This window comes from Ascaphus truei, chromosome 7 (genome assembly GCF_040206685.1).
Source record: "Ascaphus truei isolate aAscTru1 chromosome 7, aAscTru1.hap1, whole genome shotgun sequence".
NCBI lineage: Eukaryota > Metazoa > Chordata > Amphibia > Anura > Ascaphidae > Ascaphus > Ascaphus truei.
This window is the reverse complement of record NC_134489.1, coordinates 47873631-47896613: the sequence shown is the minus strand read 5'-3', so window position 1 is coordinate 47896613 and position 22983 is coordinate 47873631. Positions and strand designations below refer to the sequence as shown.

Here is a 22983-nt window from a genome sequence, read left to right as displayed (position 1 = left end):
CCTGTATTTTGTTTTTCTCTTTTACCTTTAACAGGTTTTTCCTTTCTAATTTGGCCGATCTTTGTAGTGGAAAGACCACTATCCCCTTAGAATCTAGTCCCTTCATGCCAGCATGCAAAAATGGGGAATTAACAGTAAGAATAATCCCCCTTTTTACGCTTTTAGCAAACTAACTGCACAAATAAATACAAACTCTCTAGCAATTAAAATGGCAAAATAACAGGAAGTGTCTCATTGTGTGCTTCTGAAATTTCTTTCTTCTACTTACCAGATAAGTTTATTTTACTATTTCCATAAATTTTTAAACAAGTTTATCTAGCGGCAAAACACCATTTAAAATTATATATAAATAGCTTGGGTTTTATTGATCATATTTTCCCAGATTAAAAACCAATACAAAAATAAGGCCCACCTATCAAAGAAAAAGCTGTTGAAATCCATAGGATTTTTTAATAAGTAGACTGATATCCGCTGTTGGGTTTGCATAATATTCCAAGAGAATCAATAGCCTTAGTCATTTTTGTCATTACACGGCCACCGTCTATCGAAGTGACAGTCCATCCTTCATCTTGCGGTTGGCAGAAGGGCTTCATTAACGTTATTTGTATATTTTATTTTAATAAGTGAGGTACGGTTATCAGGTGTCGCTTTGGTGGAGGAAACAGCGTCTGCGTTGCGTGATGGGTTAGAAGGGTAGGGACAGGAATTGGTGATAAAGGAGATAAGGTGCTGCCAGCCACAAGATGGCGGCGCCTAGTGAGTGACCTAGAGAGGTTCAAGTTGCTCAACTGGCGAGAGACACAGAGAGACATGGCTGTTACTGTGTTGCGGAGTTTCATGCGGAGAGGTGAGGGTGGCCGGGAGTGCTTCTACACATCAGAGGAGGGGAGAAAGTGTGAGGTCAGGGGTGATGGAGTCGCTTAGATTTTAAGGGTTTGTACTGTATGTATATGGGTTCACAGGCTCAGATTTAGGGGTGTCAGGTTAGTGTAAATCTCTCAGATATAGGGGTGTCAGGTTAGTGTCTCAGATTTAGAGGTGTCAGGTTTGCAGAAGTAAAGTTTAGGGGCGCCAGGTTAGTGTATTTTTCTAAATCTCTCAGATTGCTTTATTTTGTTGTTAACATATTTTCTCGAACAAGATTATCTAGCGGGAAAACACCATTCTTAGAATAATAAAAAAAAACTATAGTTTGGGTTTTATTGATCAGATTTTCCCAGATTAAAAACCCCGCTGCTGGGTTCGCATTAGGAGCCGCCATCTTGCGGCTGGCAGAATCTTATCTCCTTTCTCTATGACCAATGCCTGGCCCTTCCCTTTTAACGCCAATCACGCAGACGCTCCCCTCTCCACAGCGATACCCTATAAATGTACCCCACTTATAAAAATAAAAGGTATAAATAACAGTAGCAGAAGTCTCAAGTTTAGGGGTCAGGCTAGTTGGAGTCTCTCAGGTTGAGTTTAGCGGGAGTTCTACAGGTGTTGGGGTGTCTGGTTAGCGGGAGTCTCTCCGGTGTGGGGTGTCTGGTTAGCGGGTGTCTCAGGTGTGTGGTTAGCGGGAGTCTCTCCGGTGTGGGGTGTGTGGTTAGCGGGAGTCTCTCCGGTGTGGGGTGTCTGGTTAGCGGGAGTCTCAGGTATGGGGGGTGTGTCTGGTTACCAGAAGACTCTCATGTGTGGTGGTGTCAGAATAATTGATGGTCTTAGATTAATGGATTTCAGGTTTCTGTGATCGAAGTAAGTATTGCACTAAGCTGCTTGAGCAATTCTAATGAAATCAGCATGAGCAGACATTCCAAGGGCCACTCGGAGGCCGTATGAATGGCAGTTTAGGCTTGTATGCTCAAAATAATTGGTTTAGATCAGGGGGTGGCCAACTTTTTTGCTCAGGTGGGCCAATAAATGGGCTAAAACAAATTCTGGGCCACTGTCCTACACGTTGCTGCCACAGGGGGGCAGTAGAAGTGCAGTGGTGGGATATCGACAGTTTGTGGAGAGAGCAGGGCTGCAGATAGCTTTCCCGGGGCCCAGGATTAGTTTCTACCTACCCCCCCTTTTCGGCGGCCCTGTCAGCCTCCCTCCTTTTTCTCTTGCACTCCTCGTCTATCTCACCTCTTTGCTCTCGCCGCCCTCCCCATATATTTCTCACCCCCCTGTTGCTCACTTCCCACTCTCTCCCTCATTCTAACCTGCTCTGACTCTCAAATTCCCCTTTCTCAATACCACTTCCCAATTCCCCCCTTTACAACCACCTCCACTCAGAATTTTACCCCTCTCAACTCAGAATTTTACCTTCCCCCCCCCTCACTCAGAATTTACCCCCAGACATTGTGATTTTGTGGAACACCTTATTGTTTAACCCCGTCTTTGCTACTTTGGATATAGTACTGTGCAGTGTCCCCACAAAATAAAACATAATATTTCAGCTAACGCCAGGCAACTTTTAAGAAACTTTCTTTAAGCTCCTCTTTTCCTCAGATTACCAGAAACGGTCTGGGATAAGCAAGATATTTTTGTATTGCAACTTCTTTCATCCAGGGTCCTATTTATTAAAGTCTTACGGTTGCCACCAGGCTCAAAAGCAGGAGGTCCGTGTCACCTATCCACACCCCCTCGCCTCTCCCAACACTGTACTTTGCCTGTCTATGTCACTAGGAATGCCTGATCTTATAAACCTGTTGCATCCTGCGCCCTGCACAATATTTACTCTTATGTTGGATCATAAGACCAAGAAGCAGCTGTAACTGGTAACCAGAATATACAACCATCAGCAATATGGGCCTTAAATTCCCTTTAACCTCTCTGCTGCCATAGACACATAGTAGGCAATGCATACTGCCTGCATTGCAAAGCAGTAAAGAGGTGAACAGTACAGTTCCACCTACTGTTAAATCATCTTTATAGATGTTGTTTTCCCCTTTTTCAGTTTTAATTGTATCCTTCAATCAAAACTGAATTTATAAGTGTTTATATATTTCTGTCTATACTATAAGAAGCTTGGATACAGAAATAACATTTATCGGAGTATAGCTTTAAACCTTATATTAATCATGGCGCAAGAAGTACAGTTTGTGATGATATAAGTCAAAGTTAATGCATAAAGAAGATGGAAGAAACAGTTTTTTTTATGTTTCACTTGAACATTTTATAAATACGTGGGATGTGGGGCTTGGTAGGCCCTCTGGTAGCAGTTAAAAGAATACCCTCTGGATACAGCAAGGTAGGGTTAACACTCAGTCCTGCCAGTGTGAGTATGGTCTTCTACTCCTCAGATCTCCGAGGCGTGGGACTCGGACTCCGCAGCATGGCGTCTGAGGTGGAGGGGCCAGTGTACAGCTACGAAACCCTAAAGGTGACGCAGGCGTCTGAACACGTCCTGCACGTGGAGTTGAACCGTCCTGAGAAAAGGAATGCCATGAACAAGGCATTCTGGAGGTAACCGGGGAATGAACCATATGGGAGGTGGTATAGATGCTGATCCTATATTCCCCACTCATCCATCAAGGGGAACTCATCCTACAGACCCCATACAGTTATTATAGATACTGATCCTTTATACACCACTCATCCATCTAGGTTAACTGATCCTATAGACCCCATACACTTATTACAGGTACTGATCCTGCATCCCCTTATACACACATCCCATGGTTCTGTGTCCTGCCCATCTGTTTCACAGGGAGATGGTGCTATGCTTTCGTGCCATAGCCGTGGATGTCAATTGCAGAGCGGTTGTTATTTCAGGAGCTGGGAAAATGTTCACATCCGGTACGAGTGGCAAATGTGATAATGAGATACGCACGTAACGTGTGTAATAATCTGCGTGTGGGCTTTAACATGTTGTGTGTTTTTAAAAAAAAATAAATGATGGGAAGCTTAACAATGTTTCCTACGTTTGATGCAGATCGTTAGGTAGGAAGGTTTACAACACCTCAGATCGACTAAAAAGTGACGCAAAGTAAGAAAGTAAGGGGAAACTGTGCATATATGCAGAATTATTATTAATAATTAGCACATTATAATCTGTGCATCATTATCTCCTCCCTAGCGCCTGTTATTGATTCTCGGTGGACCACAAGCTGATGTATACATGGCAAAATAGAAGACATGTTCTGAATGCCTCTAGTAGCATTTATTTAAATGTACAAACGCTGTTCTCAGGTAGATGCATATCCTCCATGTTTTAGGTACACCGGAAAATGCCTCTGTCACTGTAGCCCCAAAATGCCCTTCATACCAAAACCCCCCCAGAGCGTGTACCAAGTATAGAGAGAGGAGATATATACTCTTATTGACAGACATTAAACCGTGGACTCACTAACAACTCCACCATTATTGTATCTTATATCTTGAGGAAGAGGGTAACAAGATGTATCCGAATTCCGAACATGTCTCAGGGTAAAAAGACACATCGGGGACATGAGACATTGTTGGGAATCCCACAGAGGGGAAATAGACGCTGTAGTGTGGTACCCTATCTGCCAAAAAGGTTTACAGTGCTGTTCAAAATACTGGTTTAACTTGATTATTTTTGTTGTAGAAGTATTAATACAAAAATGGTTTCTTTTTTTTGGTCTGGAACTGTATTGTGATTTTCTCTGGCCAGGAATCGATCTGATGGACATGAGCAGTGATGTGTTGGAGCAGCAGGGCGAAGACACAGCGCGAATGGCATGGAACATGCGCAGAAAAATCTCTGAGTATCAGGAAACATTCTCAGTCATCGAGAAGGTGAGAGCCTGTATCACCATGTCATACCTCTGTGCGTATCCTTTTATCCTGTTCCTGTGGGAGGTATCAGGAGGCTGTCTGCTTTTAGAAACACATTCATTCTCACTACCAAAGTGTATAAAATGGTGATATTAGTCTACGCAATTTTTTTTTTTTTGTTTAAGTTTTGACACAAACAGGCAGCACTACACTTTTTTTTTTTACTGTCCCCCTTACTAATTTGACCGCATAAATGTTGCTGAAATCTTCCTAAAACAGTCCAGATGTTTATTAAAACAGTTTTAATCTGGTTCATTATCTCCGATTTTATCAAGCCACTTGGACAGCTGCTCACTGCTACTAAAGAACGATGTCTTATGATGGCTGATTGTTTCTTTGAAATTCATTGGATAATATACTGTGTATGTGTATATAGTCGTATTGTGTTACTTATGCGCTGTCTGTCCTGTGTCTGTTGCAGTGCCCAAAGCCTGTGATTGTGGCTATACACAACGGCTGTATTGGTGGAGGTGAGAGACAATCCAGTTCAAAGCTGTGTGTGGTGGGGTGATTCAGGCCAGCAGAGGTGGGGGTTTATATGCTTCTTCTGGGGGATCTGTCATAAACAATATTAACCTGTTACAATCTGTTGCAGACACACATGGCAACAAAAAGGTTAAGGTGCGTGTAGCCCAGTGTGCTCTTGGTTTATGATGAAAGTGTGTGGGCGAGTAGCAGAGGTTTGGTGTTATTTTGGGGGTTTCTAATGGGGTGGCGACAGTGTTTGTTTATTAATTGGGGTAGCTACATTTATAGGACTGTATTTGTTGGTGTATGAGAAATATTGGTTTGTGATGCAGCAGTGTGTGAGACTCTGTGATGGTAGCAGTGTGTCTCCCTCCCTCTTTGTCCCTGCAGGTGTGGATCTGATAACCGCTTGTGACATTCGTTACTGTACCCAGGATGCCTGGTTCCAAGTCAAGGTACCACACCCCTGACACCCACAATGACACTCGGGGGGCACACAGAATTACATTGCTACATCAAAGAGCATTTTGCCTGTATGTGTCACTGAGAAACGATGCTGCCAGATCAGAATTGTAACCTGTACTACCACCTGACATCACCCCTCCCTCTGCCCCCCACAGGAGGTGGATATAGGACTGGCAGCCGATGTGGGAACCCTGCAGCGCCTGCCCAAAATCATAGGCAGCCAGAGGTACCAGGACACGTCTGGGGTCAAAAGGCTATTAAAAAAAAAAAGGGCTGGCTATGGGAAAAAAAGGATGAAAGGAGCTGGCAGGGCTAGGCTAGTAGGTGGATGGTGTATGTGAAGTGTATATAAGATGGGTTTAAAGAATGGATGGGTGGTTTGTATTTATGTATGTATATCATTATATAGCGCCATCCATGTACGTAGCGCTTCACAGCAGTAATACACGTTACATAATATAACACATAATGGGAATAAGTGCCTCAGACATAAAAGTAACATTAGGAAAAAGAGTCCCTGTCCCGAAGAGCTTACAATCTAAATATGGGGTACATGTCATGGGTATCAAGGAAATATGTGGGGTATGGGTATACCAGAAGGGGTTAGATGGGAGGCAGCAGGGCAAATAAAGGGGTGTGTAGGTGTAACCTGATAAGAGCTGTGTGAGTTGAAGGGTTCCTGTATGTGGTGTGAGTTTAGCAGATTAATAGTATATGGGATGAGGGAGGAGGCATCCAGTATTTGACTGGGAGAAGTAGGATATATATAGGGGATATGTTGGTATAACAGGGTAAGATAACTGGGTACATAGAGCAGGTGAAACATGTCAGTCTTTCTCAACCCCTCAGCCTGGTAAATGAGTTGGCTCTGACTGCCAGAAAGATGATATCAGATGAAGCCAGAAGCAGCGGTCTTGTCAGGTACCTGAGATAGCGGGAGCCCTCTGCAAATGTGAACGCTCACGTGTATCTGCCCTCTTTCTCTGTATATACTCGCGTGTATCTGCCCTCTCTCTATATGTAGTAGTGTGTGTTCTCCCTCTCTCCCTGTACTCGTGGGTATCTGCCCCCACTCTCTGTATGTACTTGCGTGCATTCTGTCTGTCTGTCTGTCTGTCTGTTTCGCTCGCTCTCAATACTTGCAGTACATGCATCTGACCTCTCTCTCACAGCCGAGTGTTCCCAGATAAATCCTCCCTGCTGCTAGCTGCTTTCGACTTGGCCTCTGAGATTGCTAGTAAAAGTCCTGTGGCCGTTCAGGGCACCAAAGTGAACCTTCTGTACTCCCGGGACCACTCCGTGCAGGAGGGTCTGGATTACATGGTGAGTGTCCCCTCTGTCTAGCCAAACATGTCCACACATCCTCCCTCTTTCCATTATGCTAGCATGTTCTGTCTGTGTGTTTCAGACTTGCTGGAACATGAGCATGCTGCAGACACAAGACATCATGAAGTCAGTACAGGCATTAATGGAGAAAAAGACCCTAAAAGAAATCAGCTTTTCTAAGCTCTAGGAAACCCTCGGGCCTTACAGGAAGGTGCAGCGGATCACGTACCCCACAAAGGGCATCTCTCAACAAATTTATAATAATCCTCCGACAATGAGGCTTCTATGGCTTCTTGTAGTTTTTGTTAAATAACTACTATTCATTTTTACGTCGCTCTGATTAACCATTTCAGTGCTTTGCATACTCCTCAGTCTCGGAAAGGATTAACATTTTGCAAAAATCCCAGCTAATTAAACAAAAAATGATTTCCTTTTTGTTGTACTTTTGTTGTTTAATAAACACATAACAGTACAGAGTTGTCTCTCTGTCCATCTGATTCCCTCGGTCTCATCACCCTTTCTGTCTTCTCTCCAAAGCCTTTTCATTATGTTGTGAATCCTCTTCCTAGTGCTTGAGGAGATTGTCTCCATTAAAATGAATGAGATCTGTTTTTTTTTTTTTTTTGGTCTTAAATCTTTCTCTCCGTCTCTCATATATAATGAGCATTATGCTGGAGTCCTGTGGTAAACTATATATGGGTCATTTGAACCATATTGAAGAATTATACATAAGCTTCACTGAATAACTACTTTAAAGAACTCTGCAATTGATTAGATATTATATAAATTCTACTGACACTCAAGTGATTTTTGTATCAAATGACTGCATTTATCTTAAAAATATAAACAGTAATATGGTAATGAAATACAACTCTCCTGGTTTAACCATTTAAATATTGGATATATAAATTATTGTAATTATATGTTTACATAATAGTTTCCACAATTCCCTCTGATAAATTTCTATACCCACACTGGTTGTTTATATGTATTTTATGTAGCAGGCATAACATATATTATAATATCAAATTTGCCAGTTTATACTGTTCAGTTAATAATATCCCTTAAAATTATCTATACCACTGACACTTATAGTGTTTATAATACTGAATGCTATGTATTTTTAGTCGTACTTTTCTCAATTTTTTTCTCAATTTATTAGCAACACATGATTCGGGTAGTGTTAGGAGCTGTTATATGCAGCGACTCTAATTATGTATGACACTGACACAAATAACCAATCGCGTTCCATGTATTGTAATGAGTTTATTATGAATGAGCCAATCATTTTGGGGAGGTACATATAAATACCCTGGTAGGGATTAGGTAATCATTAGCAGCCCCTGACGAAGCCCAAGTGGAGAAACTCGTAGGGCCAGCGTTGATTTGCAGCAGAGAGAGAGACACGCCGAGGAGCCTGTGTGGAGAGACATTCACGGAGAGCTCCGGCAGTGATTCCCTGCATTGGCAGACAGTGAAGCTCGCGAGAGCCGAGCCGCGTCACACGCTACGGCCGAACACGTGACACGGAAGTAGCAGAGATTGCGGAGAGGACTGGTACCCGGCGCCTCTACACGAGTGTGAGAGACTCGCTAAATACTCTCTACTGCCTGTTATTTACTCACAAAATGTGAGTTGATTACTTATATTTTATCAAGTCTTTTTTAGATTAAAACGATTTTACACATATATTGTTCCCTTCCATTATTTCCTCCCCATCCTTCCCCCCCCCCCCCTCTTATGAGATCAATCCATAGAGATACGTGAGTGCCAGAAATAAGAAGTGCATGCAGCAGCTGCAGCTGAGTTCCCGTGGAGAAGAAATCTGGAGATCCAGCAGCGACAGAGTTAAAGCTACGTTGGCGAGTCCCATAGAGGATTACATGCTCAAACTTATCATATCTGTGTAAGCGCATCCCTTACCATCCTAAAGTCTATGTTAATTTTTAGATATACTGCCCTATGATCTCTTTTTGTGTTTTCTCTTCCGTCATATTTGCGCCTAGGTCACTCTTCTCCAGATCTTCAATGCGGTGATTGTGGAGCCGCAGACCTAAATTGGCTGCAGTGTAGGGATAGGTGTACACCAGGGTATGTACCTCATTTAAAATATTGGCTCTTTAAGTGGTGTGAATTATATCTTCCACAGGAACAAACTGTTTAGATTTGCGCTGTGTGTTTCTTTTCTATATATATATATATATATGTATATATATATATGTATGTGTGTGTGTGTGTGTGTGTGTGTGTGTGTGTGTGTGTGTGTGTGTGTGTGTGTGTGTGTGTGTGTGTGTGTGTGTGTTGTGTTCGACAAACCTATACATTTGCACGCCCCGGTCGAGTGGATGTAACATCGTGGCGAGCTCCTATTGGCCCAGGCATCACACGTTTGGTACTAGGTGGCGAGTAGATTTTTTTAGTTGGGCGAGTAGATTTTTTGGTGATTTGTCGACCACTATATATATATATATATATCTCTTTAGTTATCGTTGTCATGGGAGACCAGGTTTATCAACACCTTTTTATACCGGGATCATTGATTGAGCAAAGCAAGGAGGTAAAATAAATTGTAATTTATTTCAGGAAAAGACATACACACAATGTAACACAATTTACAGGGTTAACACACTTACTGGAAACGGGCTAACGAATAAATCTATCCTCTAAACGAAATTCACAAAAATGACCTTTGTATGAGCCCTTTCCAATGACTGGTAGTTACTCACGATAGTCCTGGAAATGATTTCGGCATGCAATGCCGGACCCGACCGCTACGTTCTTCAGAAGTGGGACTTAGAAGAATTCTTGCGTCAAAATCTTTGAAGCCGACTAACGTCTATTCAGTACAGAGCATCTTTGAATTTGCCGCTGTTGGTTTGGCGCTTGGAATCTGCGCTTCTCATTGGCTGCAAGGTTTCTTATGTGTTTCTGAGTTCCATTCACAATCCTCTACAACCTATCAGAGTTTGGGAATTCTCCTGCCAGCCAATCAACGATTTGCCAGTATTGTAAAGCCGAGTGGGTACCTTTTCTCAGTCTGTAAAGGGGCATGTGCCAACCTGGCACCTCTGCCTCTTTGCATACTGAGCCCACCCACTGTCCAGGCTCCACAGAGTCTGGGGTCTGGCAAATGGTGGCCGGATAGCCCTGTGTTAACCCAGGATGTGGGTACTCAAGCAGAACTGCAGTATCCCTCCTGTTCTAACATCTTTAACATCCCATAGCCTTTCAAGGCAGGTCTCCGCATACACCCATAGGCACCAAGATTGGTAGCCATTTGGTCTCTTGGAATCCATGACTTGGAAATCCCACAGTTCATTCACAGTTTATTAGTACATATACCTATTATATATAACTCTTTAATAAAATATACTGGGTCCTGTCTTCTGTGTGATACAAATGTGTAATTCCCTGTTCTGGTGTCAGGGATGGAGTGGGTGTATATATTGCTTACACTCACTAGCCTCATTCTTGGCACACTTTAGAAATGACATAAACTTTTACACACAAGAAATCACTCTCTGCTTTATCACTTAGCTGGAGTACCCCCTGGACCCCTATACCAGGTTCCGGGTACCTGGGGATGTCTCTGGACACCCTTCCTTATACTAAGGACTCCTCATTACACTAGGGACCCCGTGTATGATTGCAGGTATACATTAACCCCTTCATGCCCATTTACCTTGTCTGGAAGATGCTGCAGCAGGAATCCTGGCGGTGAATCGTAATAGCTTTTTCAGAGTCAGAGTTTGCCCGGAGCAATGTGCTTCGCTGCATCCGAGAATCTCAGTTGATTCTCAGATCCAAGTCCTGGGGTATCTCATAACTCCCAGAACCCCGATACATAGACACATTCTGTAAAGACTTTCTCCAACACACCCACCCTGAAACTTACAGCCTAGAAATCTCCCGGTCCCAGCATCCCAGGAAAGGCGAAACACACATAGCTCTTTAATGTCGCATAATTTGCACACCGTCACAGTAATGCATTTAGGACATCTGGGTCCAAGAGCTGACACTCTAGGACCCCAACACACGTATCAGGGGTAACAAAGTGGGCTGAACCTTTATTAGTGAGCCTGGTTAAGCCCTTCACCGTCACAATCGTACATTGGAGAATTATATTATGGGTGCGGCTGTCCTAAAAAGCCAGAATAGACAGAGAGGTCAAAAGATGGTTTGAAGTTACTTGAATTGCCCTGTTTAGGATTTAGCTGATGCAACCAAAGAGGCTATGCCGAAAGCTCTGAGGATCTTCCAGTCCATACTGTGTTTGGTATTCTATGTATAGAATACGTGTGCTGTTTCTTATGAGCTCATATCAGTTTGAAGCTGCAGGACCTAATTTGGAATAGAAATATATATTAAGAGAGCTGATTCAAGGAATATTTTTTTAATACAAAAGTCCTTCAGTAAGGCAGTGAAGCTAGGAAGGAGAAAGGCAGGAGACCATGCCGGAGAATGATAATACCATGCAGAGGAGAAAGATGTGTTAAATATCTGGAGAGTACAAACAGAAAGAAGGTTACTATGGGCAAGGATTCTTAAGAATATCATAATTTATTTGAAACATCATCTTACCATTTTTACTATTTTTGTATAGAAGTAATTATTTTCAAAAGAAACGTCTTGTTTTTTTGTGCAACGACAAGAATGCTGAGTTTTGTTATGCTGGAGTAAATCTATAGAAAAGACGTAATTAAGGATATTTAACATAGACATAGTAACGAAGATCACAGAAAGCACAATACATGCTGCATTCATTAAGCCTTTATGACCACTAAAAGATACTCTTTGTGGTCACCACAAAAGGGGATCCTTTTTCTGAGTACCCCTGAGTACTTTAACATTTACGTATCCCCTTCTCCGGTAGCACGCATTACCTTTTGTCCATTGTAATTAAGAAAAACGTATTTGGCTTTGAGCGAGGTGTTTTTCCATATAATAGAGTGTGACCAATGCATGAAAAATCAAAACCGCACCAACTACAAACCTTTTTGTTAATGATTTATAAAGCTTTTGCACCACTCATTTTACCCGTATTCTGCCAGAAGGTCTATTGTGTGCAATATCAGTTGAAATGCAATGTGCTGGTGAGGACAAATATAAACCCTGCTGACTGTACAGAAACGTATTGCTCAAACATAGCTCTTCCCATCATACAAAGCATTGTAATGTTGCTGGCACCAAAGGGCTTAGAGATATTAGTCACATACTGTATGTAATTATTCATTTGTGACCCCAGATATACTGTCATGAGAGCAGAGTTGCTCCAATTGTGGATTTTGCAATCCTGCCCTTTGCTCACACTGCTCCATCCTGGGAGCTTTTCCATTGTGGGGTTTCCTGGGCTTGGTGCAGCCACTCCTTACTTAATAGTGATAACGATGTGTTCATTGCTGATAAGTCTGTTTAATTTGCAGCCCAACCCTGTAGAACACATGATGCTAAAACCTGTTCAAATCTCAGGGTTTAATCTTTGCATCAGGTTAAGGTGCAGTAACGCTCCACTTCTAGTTAGCAACGTGCATGCTAGAGGTTATTGCGTTATCTTTTCTGTGAAATCTCCCAACATTTTTATGGTTATGTGCACTTCAGTGAATGGGAGTTTTAAAGCTGGAGATACCTACAGTACATAGAAAACCTCATTGGCTATTGCATTGGGGGTGGTATTTATTTTCTTTTTTTCACAAACTTTCCTGAGAAATCTGCATGCAGTTTTTGGCTTGAGAAATATTAATATACACATTTGTTTGTGGTTGTAAAGATGGAACCCTACGCGACTTGTTCTTTTTACAGTTAGGTAATGCCAATGTGTCAAACTATTTCTAAACTATTTTGGTTGATGCAACGTCTTGTGCATCACCTGGAGAATGTTTATGAGAGGAGATACTGAGAGATGCTCATGAAATAGATCACATGTATTATGTTCTGCATCACTTGCTGGTATTTTCTCTGCATCAAAAATCTCCACGTCTCAGGTGCCACACACCTCCCTGAGTAACAACCCGGGTCTCATGAAGAAATAAAACATGTTCAATGAATACTTCGTCTTCAAAATCGCAAAATACCTGGAAAAAATAAAATTAAAATATAGTGTGTTTTGTGTATTTTATCAAATGATTCTATTTTCAGCTTAAAAGCTTAAAGTGCTTTCCTGATGAACATTGGAACCTGCTGCAGACCGACAATCTTTCTTATGAGCCTTTGTTTCTTAGAACCTCCCCAATTGGGATCACAGTCTTAAGCAGACAATATCAAATATATATTTGATTTCGGGGACTCAACCCTGTCCACCGAGTGGAAGGAACGGCTAAGCTGAAAGCACAAAGGGAAGTATTCTCCACTAGCAAGATGGATGTGGGCTGCAGCCGTAACGCTCAACACACCATCCGGTTAAGCGATACCACTCCCTTCAGGGAACGGTCCTGTAGCGTCACTCCTCGAGATGTGGAGGGCGTAAGAGGTGTTCTACAGGAGATGGAGACAGCAGGGATTGTGACCGAGTCCCGTAGCCCCTACGCATTGCCAATCGTGGTGGTGAGGAAAAAGAATGGGTCAGTCCACCTGTGTGTGGATTAACGGACCCTGAATAATCACACCGTGCCTGACCAATACACTCCCGCGAATTGAAGAACTTTTTTAACACGCTGTCAGGGAGCAACTGGTTGAGTGAGCTGGACCTGAGATCTGGGTACTACCAGGTACCGATGAGTGAAGAGGACCAGGAGAACACGGTGTTCGTGTGTCCTCTGGGCTTTTACCAATTTACTCGTATGCCCCAAGGCATCTGTGGGGCTCGCGTAAGACCATAGGAGACATGAATCCCTGGGAATTCTTGGTCTACCTGGACAATATCATCGTCTTGGGTAAGACCCTGGAGGAGCATGAGGAACGCCTGCTGAAGGTGCTTGATCGGCTGGGCCAGGAAGGCCTGAAACTGTCCATAAACAAGTGCCGATTCCGTTGCACGCCCATGACCTATGTGGGACATATAGTGTCCGTGGATGGGATAGCCACCGATCCCGCCAAAGTAGAAGCTGTGGTAAACTGACCCAGACCCGAGTACGTTGTGGAGCTCCATTCATTTCTAGGCTTTTGCGGCCACTATCGCCGTTTTGTGGAGGGTATTCCAGCAGAGCAAAGGCCTTAAAAGGCCCTTAACAACCACAGATCACAGTCACAGATGCTGGGCCTCCCGGTCTACCGCATAAAAGACGCGGATGGCCAGGTAAGGGTCTGGCACCGGAATCATCTCTTACCTATCCCACAGGGTGTGGGGGGGGGAGGGAGGTGTTGATGAGCCAGAAATGCAGGCTACACCTCTGGACGGTGAGCTGGAAAGATCAGAAAACAACTAGGAAGCCATAAATGAGACTACCGAGGATTCTATGGAAACCGAAGAAGCAGTCAACGAAACTGTAGAGGATCCTATGGAGGTATTGTAATGGTGAAGGGGTTAACCAGGCTCACTAATTAAGGTTAAGCCCAATTGGTTACCCCTGATCCGTGTGTTGAGGTCCTAGAGTGTCAGCTCTTGGACCTAGATTTCCTAAATGCATTACTGTGAGTGTGCAAAGTATGCGACATTAAAGATTTCTGTGTGTTTTGCCTTTCCTGGGATGCTGGGACCGGGAGATTTCTAGGCTGTAAGTTTCAGGGTGGGTTTGTCAGAGAAAGTCTTTACAGAATGTGTCTATGTATCGGGGTTCCAGAGTTATGGGATACCCCAGAAATTGGATTCTCGGACCCAGCCAAGCACATTGCCCCGGGCAAACTCAGACTCTGAAAGCACTATTACGACTCACCGCCAGGACTCCTGCTGCAGCATCTTACAGACAAGGTAAACGAGCATGAAAGGGTAAATATATACCTGTGATCACTCACGGGGTCCCTAGAAGATAGAGGGGTCCCTAGTATAAAGAGTGCTACCCAGATACATGCCCAGATACCCTGTACCTAGTATAGGGTTTCAGGGGGGCACTCCAGCTAAGTAATAAACTGAGAGTGGTTCGTGTGTGTAAAAGTTTTAAAAGTTATTTTTCTAAAGTGTGCCAAGTATGAGGCTAGTGAATGTAGGGAATATATACACTCACTCCATCCCTCACACCAGAACAGGGACTTATATACATTTACCACACATCAGACAGGACACAGTATATTTTATTAAATGATTATATTTAATAGGTATATGTACTGGTAACCTGTAAATGAACTGTGGGATTTCAAGTCATTAATTCCGAGCACAGCAGATGACTACCAAGCTTGGTGCCTATGGGTCTGTGAGAAGTCAGGACCTGAAAGCCTCAGGGATGCCAATGTGTTAGAACAGGAGGGGTACCGTAGTTCTGCTTGAGTACCCACATCCTGGGCTAAAAAAGGGCTATCCGGCCACCATTTGCCCAACCCCAGACTCTGTGGAGCCTGAACAGTGGATGGGTTCAGTATGCAAAGAGGCAGAGGTGCCAGGTTGGCGCATGCCCCTTTACAGACTGAGAAAAGGTGCCCGCCCGGCTTTACAATACCGACAAATCGGTGATTGACTGGCAGGGAAATTCCCACGCTCCTATAGGCTGTAGAGGTTGGTGAATGAGAGCCCGAAACCCTTAAGAGGGCTTGCAGTCAATCAGGAGCGCAGATTCCAAGCGCCAAACCAACAGCAGTAAATTCAAAGATGCTCTGTACTGAATAGACGTGAGCCGGCTTCAAGGATTTTAAACCCAGAAAAGTTTCTAAGTCCTGCTTCTGAAGAACGTAGCGGTCACGGCTGGCATTGCATGCCGAAACAGTTCCAGGACTTTCATGAGTACTTACCGGTAAAGGAAAAGGGCTCCTACAGAGGTCATCTTTGTGAATTTCGTTTAGAGGATAGATTTATTTGTTAGCACCTTTCCCAGTAAGTGTGTTAACCTTGTAAATTGTGTTACATTGTGTGTCTTTTCTTGAAATAAATTACAATTTATTTTACCACCTTGCTTTGCTCAATCAATGATCCTGGTATGAAAAGGTGTTAATAAACCTGGTCTCCCGTGACAGGTACCCTCTCAAAGGGCACCCAGAAACCAAGGGGCACCCCCCGAAGGAGCAAAAGGTAAAGGGCCCAGACAGCAAACGCTTACTCCTGTGGCTCCAATGATCCAACCTCTGGACCCCAGAAGTCCCTGCTTTGTACCCCAAAGAGACATTACAGAGACACTAGTACCCCCAATGGGAGAGGCTGAGCCTCAGGACTATGAACATTACTCCCCAGATTTTGTTGAATATGGGCTTTGCAGAAGCCAGCGTGCAAGGTACCCTCCAAATCTGGTAACCTATGATACAATTGGGGCACCCCCTTATGAGGCTCCGCAGTGGTCTCGCTGCAAAATCAAATCTGTGATTGTATTGTTCACAGAAATGTACAATCTCATGTATAGTCATGGCAAAGTGTTAAGATTGTATATACATGTATGCATTTTGTATTATATAACTCGTTTCTGGGTATGGTTATGTTTTTCCCAAGCGGGGTTGTTGGTATTTCCACTGGTCCCCCGTTTGTCCCCTTACCTTCCGGGTGCCGCGTGTGGTAGCGGAGGAAGGGACAGGTGCCGGCGAGGTGTAGAGGGGAGAGTTGTGGCCAGGAAGGTGACCGAGTCAGTGGAGGTTCCCGACGGCTCCCATAGCAGGTTGCCGCCATGTTAAGGATGCGCGCGCAACTCAGAGTTAAGCGCATGGGCAAAGAGATCGCGGTGGCCATTACACATGCGGATATGCGCAGTAGAGGGAGACAGCGGCGGCCATTACTCTCAGAGCTCTGCATAGGGAACTACAAGTCCCAGCAGCCCCTAGGGCTGCTACTTCACATGCCGGCCATCAGCCAATAGGGCTGCAGGATTCCCTTCTCAGTAAAATGATACATTTGGCACGTCTGTACTATGCTAGCAGTTGTAGCTGGGACATCAGAGGGTAAGGGTGTAGGTGCAGGGTGTCAGTAGGCTCCTGCACTAGGCCAGAGATCCCCTTTTAGGCCCCAGCTAGGCCCCGGCTCCCCTGTTCAGTTTGTGGCCCTTAAACGATGTTATAATCTTTGTCCCGTACGATGAATCTTTCTACTGCATGATGAATCTAACTCCCAATTGGCTGCACAGACTTTTAAAAGCACCAAAGTCCTATCTCTATACACAGCCAATCGCTGTGTGGGATCTAAAGTTCCAGGTTGCCCGCAACATGGGCCCCCCGTCTACCCAAACACACCCTGACAACAGTTTACCGTAAAATCATCCCTGCCTCTCACGCCTTGCCCATCTCTGCTTGTTAGCACTCCTGGAACAGTAAAAACACCCACATATCTTTATTACACATGCAGTTACATGCCACAAATGGGTTGAAGAGCTGATACTCACAATTCCCCAATATGGCTCAGGGGCACTCAGCTGGGCTAAATACCTTTATTAATGGCCTGGGTACCCCATCACCATCACATATACCAACATTGCACAAGTGCACCAACAGTAACACGCAGGTGTGGGCAAGGCCGTCACACACACTTTGGGTGGGTTGACTCTGTGGACACCAGGGTGGTTGGGTTCCCTGGGGCACCTCAGTACTTTGGGGTAAACCCCTCCGGTGTGTGGATCCCACGCAGGTGAAGGCGCTGTCACCAGACAGATCAGGTACACCCCAGGCTCCCAGCAGCGGAGGGTCAGGCCTCCTGTGAGCCGCAGGTTGCGCACCACATACACAGTAGCCGCCATATCTCCCAGCGGGGGGAAATTGCGCTACATGTATTATAGACTTTAGAGCTATTTTCTGTTGATCAAATGATTACTTGTTTGCTCCAATACCCCTGTACTGTGTCTATATTAGATTGTTCCAGTCTATGACCTGTCTAAAATGTTTGAATGTGCTCACAAGTGGTATTTTAATTTGCAGTACTGTGCACAGTACGGTGGAGGGTTTTTATCGCCTTTTTTTTAAAAACTGACAATAACTTTCTTTGTCTGGTTATAGCCTCTTCCAGCTTCACATGGCAAAGCCAATAACCAACGTCACACCGATGAGACCCAAAAGGTTGAGGTTATGCACTTTTACACAGGCTGTGCTGAAGAAGCAATATGGCAAGCATAAGTTTATAGAGATCCGTGTTAAAATGCACAAAAAGCGGACCGAGGGGGATCCCCCCTCTTGCGGAGAACCGGCGGGAGGACGCCGCGGCGCCAGCTGCAGAGAGCCGTTCCTGTTCCTGAAGACGGTCTGTGGGGGAGGGGGTGGGAGGGATCTGGACGGGGCTAGAATCTATAGGCCACGCAGAAAGACTGTCGATCATCCATATCCATAGAAGCGTGCCTCCCCCCCTCTCCCCCTCCCCTCTTTCCCCCTCCCCCTCTTCCCCCTTTCCCCCACTTCCTCCCCCTCTTTCCCCCCCCTCCTCCCTTCCCTCCCTCCCCCTCTCCCTTCCCCCTCCCCCCTTTCTCCTCCCCTTCCTCCCCTTTCCCCCCCCCCTCTCCCCTCCCCTACCCCATGTGTCCCACAGTAAGCAGACCAGGCATGAGTGCTCTAGTACTTTGTAAATATTAGCCCTGTTAAATGCTATGTGTGCACTATCGAATGCAAATCCTCTGAACGACCAATTTGAACCGGATATGATGTTAATGTCAAAATGTTTATCCAGAGGGACTCGTTGTTATAGCTGATCAGCCATGCTGGGAAACCACTGTTTGCGTTACCTGAATGTATATTTATGCAGAAGTTCAACGGTTCCACTCGATCATCACAGGCCACCCCTACCCCACTAAGGAGCACCTATCCTTCCCTCTTTCCCCCCCACCCCCGTCCTCCCCCCCCAACCCTCAATCCTCCCCCCACCCCTCCACCCCCCCAACCCCCGCCCCCCCCACCCACTCTCCTCTTCCCTGTCGACTATATACACACAGGGAAAATGATTCCGAAAAAAACACTAAGGGGTCCACACCCTCCTGGACGAGCCAGTCCGTACTCCCGGGTCTACCCCCCAAGGACCCTAAGTCTGAATGCCGGTGCGCAAACCCGGCTACACTCTATTGGGGGTGCCCTCAGGCCCCCATCTTCTATCTCTCTGCCTGCTGGTGCTGTCCCAGCAGTCCTTTACCCCTCCCGCTCACCCCTTCCCCCTCCACCCCCCCGACACCGTTGACCAAGGTCCAGACAATAGGCCACCCTCTTCCGCTAGAGATGTACTTTCCTACCCCTCAGGCACAGTAATCAGTCACGGTCCCCCGGTTGGGAAAGGGGTGATCCGCAAAGACCCCTTCGGAGATAACAAAAATGGCTAGCCAGGCCCCAATCAAAGTTATCTCCCTTAATGTTAAAGGACTACAGAGTCACATGAAGAGAAAGCTAGCTCTCCAGGAGATGAAAAGATCCCAAGGAGATATTATCTTTCTCCAGGAGACACACTTCACAGACCACGAGCCGCCTAAAATATTTAATAATACATTCCCGCTGGGCTATTATGCCTCGTTCAGTAGCAAGAAACGAGGGGTAGCCATCTTAATCCGCCAGGGAACTCCATTCAATTTTGTCAAAAAAGTTTCAGACCCAGGGGGTAGATTTCTTGTGGTATATGGCTCACTGGCAGGCACGGCGATCGCCCTGGTCAACCTCTATGCTCCAAACGAGAACCAAGCAGAGTTCTTGAAAACAGTCTTAAACTCAATCGAACCTACCTACCTATCCTCACTGATAGTGGGGGGCGATCTAAACATGGCCTTAAACCCACTGGAGGATAAGACACTCCCTCTTAACCGCCCACATACGGTATTATCCCTAAAGATGGGTACAGCATTTAGAGCAATTATCAAAAAAATTTCCCTAGTGGACGTTTGGAGATCCCAACATCAGGGCCAAAGGGACTATACCTTTTACTCCGCACCCCACCAGACCTATTCTCGCATTGATTACCTCTTTACAACCAAGAACGTCTTGGATGCCTCCCAAAAAACGGATATAGGCCCTATCACATGGTCGGATCATGCCCCTATCTCTTTAACTCTCTCAGTTCCGTTCACAAAGTCGAGCGCATTTAACTGGAAACTAAACGATTCATTATTGAATCACCCGGAAATAGAGAGGGAAATCAGGTCAGCCCTATCAGAGTACTTCAGGAACAACTCAGGTTCAGTCCCATCCTCGGCGGTACTATGGGAAGCCCATAAGGCAACCATCAGAGGTACTTTTATCTCCATAGCATCCCATAGGAAAAAAACCAAGGCAACATTACTCAAAGACTTGACAGAGAAAATAATCAAACTAGAACAGCAACACAAATCCAACCCCTCGGGGAAAATATACAAAACCTTAACAACTGCAAGAAACGAGTTGAAAAAGATCCAACTCGAGGATGTCGAAAAAGCCCTTCGATGGACTAACCAGAGATACTATGATAAGGGCAACAAAGCTGACAGACTATTGGCCAGTAAATTAAGAGGGGTACAAAAGAGGTCCCAAATAACTGCGATCAAGAATAGGTCAGGTCACATATTATATAACGACAGACACATTGCGGAGGAATTCACCAAATTTTATACCAAATTATACAACCTCAGAACCCAAGAGGAAAATAATAGAGCATCAAGGCTTACGGCAGTCTCGAACTATTTAGATAGCTGCAACCTCCCATCCTTGACGGAGAAGGAGAACGAGACACTTAATGGGAAAATTACAAAAGAGGAATTGGCAGATGCGGTAAAAGCTCTAAAACTATCCAAAGCCCCCGGCCCTGATGGATTCACAAACGTCTACTATAAGAGGGTTCTCCCGTCCCTATCTCCCTACTTACTGGACTTGTTCAACTCCTTTATGGAAGGTGACCCCATACCAGCATCAATGTCAATGGCTAACCTAGCAATAATCCACAAAGAGGGGAGAGACCCAATGCAATGTGGGAGTTACCGCCCCATATCGCTGTTGAACAACGACCTAAAACTATATAGCAAAATACTAGCAAACAGATTAAACCCCATCCTACCCAGACTTATCCATAACGATCAAGTGGGATTTGTCTCGGGCCGTCAGGCTCCGGACAACACCCGCAAAATTATAAATATAATAGACCACATTAACCTTACAAACACCAAGGCAGTTCTCCTGAGCTTAGACGCTTAGAGAAGGCGTTTGACAGAATCAATTGGCTATTCTTAGACAAAACCTTACAAAAATTTGGCTTCAAGGACTCATTCCTAGAGGGGGACCGAGCACTGTACCAAAATCCATCGGCGGCAATCAAACTCCCGGGAGGCACATCGCAGAGATTTCCAATAACGAATGGTACGAGGCAGGGCTGTCCTTTGTCCCCTCTCCTCTTCGCCCTGACGATCGAACCCCTGGCGGCCAAAATACGCGAGAGCATAAACATTCAGGACGTACCAATTGGAGATACAAATTACAAAATCTCGCTTTTTGCCGACGATATAATACTGTCCCTAATCCACCCTCAAACGTCACTTCCCAACCTACATAAAGAATTGGTGGAGTTCGGCAAAATTTCGGACTACAAAATTAATAATGACAAATCAGAAGCCCTACACTTAAATGTACCAGAGTCGGAAGTAAATTTACTGAAACTGAACTTTAATTATAGATGGAGTTCCTCATACATTAAATACCTGGGAGTGAATGTATCAGGCAACTACCAATCACTGTACAAATATAATTACCCGGCCCTATTCGGAAAAATCAAAAAAGATCTGGACAAATGGGAAGACTACCAGATCTCATGGATCGGAAGGATGATCTCGGTAAAAATGAATATACTTTCCAGATTGCTATACTATTTCCAGACACTCCCGATCCATGTTCCCAGCCCTGAACTTAAGAACATCCAGAATAAATTGTTTAACTTCATCTGGAAGGGCAAAAGGCCCAGGGTGGCCAGATCGGTCCTCCTGACGTCAAGAGGAAGAGGGGGCCTAGGTGTCCCAGATATCACAAAGTACTATTTAGCGGCCCAGTTGAGGCAAGCCGTAGTGTGGAACGCAGACCCGGGTCTCTATTGCTGGCGAGATATTGAATCCCACTACATAAAAACGCCTTCTCTGCAGGCCCTCCTTTGGTGCATAGACAAGGGGGATAAACCACCCCGTAGGTTCGACCTTGGTGCCACCAGACACACCTGGGAAGTTTGGCGGAAATGCAGATCAAAGTTTAAACTAACTGCTCCAGGCTCGCTGCTTACTCCGATCCACAACAATCCCCATTTCCCCCCAGGATGTGAACCAAAACAGTTCGACTACTTCCGTCTGAAGGGGGTTAGGGTGGTTGCCGACCTACTGAGCGATGGAAGGCTGCTGAACTTCCAAGAATTACGAACAAGACACGAGGCCCCAGATCTGAGCCCATTTAAGTATCTCCAAATTAGACATTTTCTCCAAAAATTGTCCCCAAAATTTGAATATCCTCCCCTCACCAACTTTGAGAGACTCTGCCGAACTAGTACACATCAAACAGCATTGATCTCTAACATATACGCTGGTATGGAGAGAACAGCAGGCCCTTCCACTCACGTCTACATGTCCAAGTGGGCGGCGGAATTAAGTATAGACATAGATAGAGAAGACTGGGAGGATATATGGGACGCTGCTTCAGGAACTTCCATCTGTACCACAACAAAAGAGAATATTTACAAAATCATGTTCCACTGGTATCTTACCCCAGTTAGATTGAAGCAAATCTACCCCCTGGCCTCAGATCTATGTTGGAGAGGCTGTGGACAGAGAGGAGACATGGCCCACATTTGGTGGTCATGCCCAAAAATCCCAAAATTTTGGCTTTCTATCCAAACTTTAATCCAAGAGGTAACTAGCCTCACATTAGCCCTAGATCCACTGACCTTCCTCCTGGGCAGGCCAATAGAGGAAATTGACTGCCCGGTAGGAAAATTAATCTCCTCCATCCTTACCGCGGCTAGGTGTGCTGTGGCATTCTCCTGGAAAAAGATCTCTC

General features: G+C 44.9%; 1 protein-coding gene across 3 annotated transcripts; it reads left to right on the top strand.

Moving 5' to 3' along the window:
* The first annotated feature begins 692 nt into the window (after nt 1-692).
* On the top strand, nt 693-7498 carry ECH1 (enoyl-CoA hydratase 1). Of its 3 annotated transcripts, none has more exons than XM_075608289.1 (10): nt 693-847; nt 3270-3432; nt 3677-3765; nt 4604-4728; nt 5189-5237; nt 5626-5690; nt 5856-5926; nt 6550-6621; nt 6873-7023; nt 7109-7498. In XM_075608289.1, exons 1-10 carry the CDS (start codon nt 811-813, stop codon nt 7211-7213), a joined length of 927 nt encoding a protein of 308 aa, XP_075464404.1. In that variant the 5' UTR covers nt 693-810; the 3' UTR covers nt 7214-7498. The 3 variants fall into 3 exon arrangements, with proteins under 3 accessions (XP_075464404.1, XP_075464403.1, XP_075464405.1); XM_075608288.1 differs by lacking the exon at nt 693-847 and adding an exon at nt 1249-1394; XM_075608290.1 differs by lacking the exon at nt 693-847 and adding an exon at nt 2592-2744.
* The last annotated feature ends 15485 nt before the right edge of the window (nt 7499-22983 follow it).